The sequence below is a fragment of the Eurypyga helias genome, unplaced genomic scaffold (genome assembly GCF_000690775.1).
Source record: "Eurypyga helias isolate BGI_N326 unplaced genomic scaffold, ASM69077v1 scaffold20992, whole genome shotgun sequence".
NCBI classification, from domain to species: domain Eukaryota; kingdom Metazoa; phylum Chordata; class Aves; order Eurypygiformes; family Eurypygidae; genus Eurypyga; species Eurypyga helias.
In genome coordinates this window covers 28,933-35,896 of record NW_010238174.1, presented here as the reverse complement: position 1 = coordinate 35,896, position 6,964 = coordinate 28,933, and the positions used below count along the sequence as shown (strand labels likewise).

At 46.6% G+C, this 6,964-nt stretch overlaps 1 protein-coding gene across 1 annotated transcript in view; it reads right to left on the bottom strand.

Moving 5' to 3' along the window:
• The window catches only part of LOC104506724 (WD repeat-containing protein 7-like), a gene marked incomplete at its 5' end in the record, with an annotated part of 52,101 nt that overhangs the window by 19,797 nt on the left and 25,340 nt on the right, over positions 1 to 6,964 (bottom strand). Inside the window, 1 exon segment of the mRNA XM_010147771.1 lies at positions 3,157 to 3,256. Within this exon segment, the coding sequence (XP_010146073.1) occupies positions 3,157 to 3,256 (100 nt within the window).

The window sequence follows — 6,964 nt, the reverse complement described above, 5'->3', positions numbered from 1 at the left end:
CACCCCCTTTCAGGGAGCGTGAGGGAGCGATAAGGTCTCCCTGAGCCTCCTCTTCTCCAGGCTGAACCCCACCACCCAGGGAGGGTACGTTACAGAGAAGGAGCTTTTAGAGTCCTCGTTTTTTCATCTTTCAAAACAACTTCTGAAAGGGAGCATTAAGGAAGGAGGGTTAAAAAAAAACATGGAGAGCAAACGGTTGTTTAAGCTACAGGTCAATGGTGGCACAAAGACTTCGATATCCATAACTAGATCGGTGTGGGAATAAAAAACCCAAAAGGTTTCTAACCCTTGATATTCCATCCCATCAGTATTCGGGAAGAGCCTTCTTCAGATGGCGCCTGCCCAGCTGTCAGAGCTAAAAACGCAGAGCGAGCCTTCACGTCCCAAGGAGATCTCACCTGCCATCCCTTCTGCACATCTCTGCGTTAATCTCAAATTACTGTATGCCCTTAACGATGCGTATAAATGGGTGAGGAAGGGGAAAGCAGTTCCCTCTCTTCTTATCCAGTAAGTAATCCTGATGCCTGATTAAAACCAGCTTAATTATGAGATGAGAGGGGGCACCTAATAAAACTTCCATACGTATTTCAAACTACTAACGTATTTAATAAATGCAAAATTATGTTTATGGCAACAGGAAAAGACTCAAAGAATTATTTTATCTTTAAATATTGACTCACTAAGCAATTTTTTGATAGATTGTTACCGAAAACATTGTTCAAGAAACATTATAAACAGAAAGAAACAGAAATGACCTTAAAACAGACAATGGTCTGTGTTGGAGAAACATTCTCCCTGGTAGAAACGAAGGAGCAATTAGCAGAGCGAGTGGAAAGGCTGCAGGAGGAGAGCGGGAGGGAGGGCAGCGGGCCAAGGGCTCCGGCACACCGTCCCAGCGCTGGCAACCCTCGCAGCAGGGCCCTGGCCCCCACAGGTACTCCCCAGGTACGTGCCCTAACTCCCGCTCCGTTTACACCTACCCAGGCAATTAAAACAGTTTGCTAAAAGGCTTGGACTTTTGCGAAAACAAGTTAGAATCTGCCAACGGTGAAAAGTAACTGAAAAGATCCGCTTTGGAATAAGAAACCTGTATCCAATAGATGGCGTTGCCCCCTAATAATCACGTGCGTGGCACTCGCCAAACCCTTTTAACCCATGAATAACAATAACATCTGCGAAGGACCCTGCCCCAATCACCCTGAAAGTCCTTTCAGTCATCCCCATCTCCGCTTTCCACGACCTACGTGGCAGCTCACTAGGAAAACAAGGAAGGAAGTGTTGTTAATGTTCACCAACACAGATTTACTGGGGGAGTCAGTTCTCGGATCCCAAGGGAACAGAGTGCCAGCTGACAGGGAGGAGGGAGCGCTCTGGAGAAAGGCTGGCGAACCTCAGCTCCGCACAATCCCCTTCCAGCAGCTGGAGGGTGTCACACGGAACCCACTTTAAACGAACCCAAGGGAAAAGTGAAAAGTAAGGTATTTTGGTGGGTAAATGAAGGCAGAGGGATGACCTCCATGGAGGACTGAGCCCCAGACAGCTGTCAGCAGACTGCTGTCCTGCCTCCCAGCACCTCTGGGCACCTGCAGCGCATCACCGGGACGGGCGATTGTGTCACAGGCCCGCGCGGGGCTCCCGCGGTGAAGCCCGACGTGCCAGAACGAGCCCTCGTGCGAGCAGGCCCCCCGCTCGCCTTGGAGCCAGCCCGGAAGCTGGGACACCAGCACCAGTTAAACGCTGCGGCTAAATGGACGGACGGGTTCTGCCAACACCCTCCTTGTGCTCCAAAAAGAGGTGTAAGGAAGTGCACGGTTGTGCTCCAACAGCATCAGGAATTAGCTATTCGTCTGAGACGCCAAGACTTCCCAGACTTGTCTGGGCTTCTCACCCTCCGTTTCCAGCATGGTGGCGCACACGGGAAGGCGTCGCGGTCACCGTCCCCTCACGCGGGCGGCTGCAGAGGTGGGCGAAGTCACGCACCCCGCGCAGGCTCCTCGCCCAGACCCTCAAGGAAACTTGCTTGGGAAGAGGGATACGCACGGCTCTGCGGCACGGTGGTCAGCTTGGCTGGGGCACCAAAGATGCTCAGTGACCTCAGATGTATCGAGATACAGCAGTTCTTCTAGACCCATTTTTACTTGAATTAATAAATCATGATCCAAATGACTTCAGATAAAGCACTGCATATTTTATTTGCCTGCACTATCCAGTTATTTATAAAACGAATCTGGCCCTCTTAGCCTCCACAGGACAGCTGTCTAAACAAGAAATACTGGAACATCCAACGCTGCCAATACCGGAATTGGAAAGCAACCCCCAGACGTTCAGAGCAGACAGTGAACCAGCCATGTAATCCAAGGACGTGGTTCTGCCAGCCCAGCTCTGAGCAGCACCACAGATCTAGCAGGGAGAAATCTAAGCTACCTTCTCCAGAATGCACGTTTGGGAAGGACTACAGGTAACAAACAGCTTTTAGGAACAACAAAAAAATCACATTTACACACACACAAAAGGATAAGACAGATACAAAATACAGTTATTTTATCCCAGCTCTACATAAAGACTGTTGAAATTCGGTGAGATGGTCACACAGTAAATGGAATAAAGAATATCACCAATGAACTCTTCCGAAAAGAGAAGGCAAATACTTTGTCATTTGAACATTTTAAATTCCAAGCACCCATTTCAACATGATCCTGCCGTATACCCTCTTCTAGGTCACTGGTAAGAAAATACATGTCTTACTTAACATCAGAAAATTGTAAATATCTCAAACATAAGCGTAATGGTGTGTTGTAGAGAGGATTTTTAGGGAAAAAACACAACCCTCAGTGGATTTCATGTGACTTCTACAGTAGGTAACCATACTGCTATACACTCAAACTTGTAAAAACCAGGTTTTTCATTTATGTGAGAGCAGGGGCATCACCTAACTTTTGTCTTTCATTGCTGCCCCATCTGCGGCACCCATTCAGTTCCAGTGAATGAAGACAGTAGGGCTCTATATACTTTGAGTCCTTCATTAAACTATTGATCCCCTCAGCATTATCCATAATGTTCCAGCAGCTCAGCACGTCAACCGATGCAGCGCTCACTGCTCCTGCCTTTCAATAACTTCTACACTTTATGGGGAGGGAGTCACAGTGATTTATTTACCTGACATTTCCCAGTCCGGATGTCGTAGAGGGCCACTGAACCATGGCGAGCTCCCACTGCTATCCTGTGACTCCGCTCGTAATAGCTGACCATGTAGAACCTGAATTGAACATCAGAAGAAGTAACAGGTGAGACTTGATGTTAAAATTCATTTGCAGTGCTGTTGGCGTAATTAAAATTAGTGCCAGAACTGAGATTTGATGTCAAAATCCATCAGCTGCCAGTTTTCCTAGCTGGCATCCAGCAAAGCCAACTGGCGTTTGACAGATCACGGCAGAATCAGGCCAGGTTTATTTATTTCTGTTACACAGCGTCGAACACTTGAACTGAGCTTGGGAATAACCCACGCGACAACCACCGGGTCCCTGAATGTCCACGTGTGTAGCTCGCTTACAGTGGAACACCACGGTATCGCTGGGTGTTGCAGGGTTAAACAAGGCAACTGTAACACCCTGAGCGGCTGCGAAGCACGTTCCTTGATATTCCAAGGAGAAAGAATGAAAGAATGCACAGGGAAAAATACGCAAACTCGTAAACTGTTGTTTGGAATTAGGTGGGGGAGAAAAAAAAAATACAGAAAATTTATGAAACACTCTGTAAACTAATAGCATCCTTCAGGTGAAAAGGAACAGAGAAGCACGCCGTGGTCCTTAATATTCAGGCATCGATTTCAAATCAAACAATTGCAAAATTCAAGGAATTTCTACACCCTTAAACACAACAAAGTCAAAATCCTTGTTTCAAATTCAAGTGTTTGGGAACATCATTGTGCCTTTTTACTAAAAGGAAGAGCCTGTGAAAACTGCCGGATGCATTTCCAATTAGACTTTAATTTTAGAGTTGCATTGTACAAGAGTGTCTGCCAGAGACTTCCAGAATCAGTCTATAAAGATGTGTTGCTGACCACATTCATGGCTTGGAACAACAAATCTCACAACGATCTTTCTCCGTGTTCTTCAGCATTCCCAGAGTGCCATAGCAACTGCTCTCATGCAGGTATGACACACTCGTTTCTGCAGTGCAGGATGGAGATCGGTAAGAAAAACAGCATGAAACAAAGTATTACATAAAGAAAAAAAGAAAGAAAACTGCTATTTGTTGTGCCGGGAGAAGGGCACGACTAGCTCAGATGCAGTTCTGCACCCCTGTCCATCCACCTCAGACGTGCTGAGGCTGCAACAGCGATTTCCTCATCCAATTCTCACTCCATCTGGCATGGCCAACCCCTATGGCACAGACCTTCAGGAAAGCCTACAGGCCATTGAATCGTGGAACCTTTCAGGCGGGAAAAGCCCTTTCAGCCCACCCAGTCCAACCGTTACCCCAGCAGTGCCCAGCCCACCGCTGACCCCTGTCCCTCAGCACCTCATCCTCATGGCTCTGAAACCCCTCCCGGGATGGGGACTCCCCCCTCCCTGGGCAGCCCCTTCCAATCCTGACAGCCCATTCCGGGAAGGGATTTCCCTAATACCCAACCAAACCCTCCCCTGGCACAGCTTTAGGCTGTTGCCTCTTGTCCCATCACTTGTCCCTGGGGAGAAGAGACCAACCCCCCTCTCCAACCTCCTTTCAGGGAGTTGTAGGGAGCGATAAGGTCTCCCTGAGCCTCCTCCAGGCTGAACTCCACAGCTCCCTCACCCCACCCTCATCTTTTTCCACCAAATACATGGTGAATAAGGCATGGGCCTGCAGTAAGAGAGAATTCACATTTTTCACCAACTCATGTCAAACCGACTGTGTGCACAATCGAAGCGGTGCCCCAGGTGACTAGGGAGGGGGCTGTTTTTAAGGCTGTTTCCTATAACCAGCAAACTCAGGATTTATATATAAACTTAGAAAACCTCTACATGCTGCTTGATCATTACAAGTAATGACTACAACAGAAAGTTTCTATTTGAAGTGGTTTATGTTCTCATTAATTCTATTACACTCCCGAACGGGCACAGTCCACTTGCCTCCTCCAACAGATTTAGGAGGAGAGTATCACGTACTACCGTATGTAAGCAAACAGCATTTCTCTCCTTGCTGCATTTAAATGCCCATTTAGACAGAGTGCTGAGTCAGTACTTTTCTTCGAAAAGAAGAATCCATCAGACTACATCAGAGTGTTTGGGTGGGGAGAAAAGCTTTGAGGAAATGGATGCTTTCCAGTTTCATCTGCTAAAAAATACTACTCCTTAAACTGTTGTCGGCTCTTTACCCTCATTCTTTATCTTTTAGTTAGCTTAGCACTGTTAGAACACACATAGATGTAAATATTTTAGTACATTGCAGCCCTTCCTAAATATCTATATGGTAGAGTTCAGCAGAGAATGATGTGCCAGCATATATTTAGACCCTGCTACAAATTACTTTTTGCAAGCTGGTGCATCCGTATCGATTGCTGGCACCTTAACGGAGACCCTGCTCCAAGTGCTGCCCCTCTACTGCTCCGCAGAGAAACTTCCACTGGCCAGCAGACCACTTCTTCCAGCTTTTGGAGGAACAGCCTCGGGCTGTTCCTACGGGTACCAGTTAATCCTCCACGTTAAACTATGAGCCATGCCCTGCACACAGCCCTCCCACCCATCTTTTCCAAACGACAACTGGATATATAAAGGAAAGACGGTCCAGTCTCCCCGCTGTGATCTCCTCACCAGCTCCTTCCATGGATACATTCGGGTCCTCCCCAACACAGTCCTCAGCCCACCCTCACCGCCTTCCACCAAGCTCGCCCGTCATTCGGAACCGGGGCTGCTGGGCTAATACCGGAGGAGCCAGCAGCACCAACACCAATTGAGGGCCCACTGACTGCTTTAAACCCGGAACACAGCCACCTACAGCACTCGTTATTTTAAGTTTAGATCTATCTTCCCGTGTGGGACCACACCGTTACACTGACTGTCTTGACTCAGCGGCCCATACTACACCACAACCCGACCAGAGTCCATCAGGGATCACTCAGCTGGAATGCAACTGCCACATCTGGAAAACGCTCAAAATCCTGCAGCCTCCAACATCGTCCTTCATAATTTTAAAGAAATTCAGAAGCATTTCATATCCATTGCATTGTGCTTCAATACTCCGCTAAGAAACGGGTTTGCGTAGAGCATGCCAAAAGGTATCACGATCCTCTAGGAAGAATAACGCTTTGGGGAAAAACAGACACTGTAACCATACCCAAAAATACCCAAAGCAAAGGATTTACCTCCTCAGAACCCCCAAGGATCGAGTCATGCTCAACACACAGTGCAGTACGGCAGAAAGAACACGGGGCAATTAAAAGAATTAACAAGAGGAGGATTATGCCGAAGTGTTTCCACTTGGAATGTCTCCACAGAACCAGTTAAAATCTGAGGGAAATCTCCACTGGGCTGAACGATCACATCGGTGAGGTGCTGTATCATTTTTACAATGGCTATAACTATGTAGAATAGGAAATATTACTACTAATTGCACAAAATGTTAAGATAACTATAAAAATACAACAGGAAGAGGGAGGTTTTTGCATTAATTCCCACTTACTCTGGCATTTATATTTTAAGGTAAGGCTTTTAAGGTAGCAGGAAGAAGGCAGATTACCTCTATCAGTATCCTACCTGTCAACAGGATAATCGCTCTTTTTGTGAAACAATTCAGTATTTTAATAGCTTATTAAATTAAAATGTAACAGTTGACAGATGGTTATTATAATTTATTGGTAGTACCAGTTTAATAGCAAAACTGGGATATTTATTGTAGTCTAAAGATACTGTAAATGCCTCTGTTTTATAAATCACATTTTACTATTTGAAAGTACTGTTTTAAGAGCGAAGTAGGACCAGCCCCA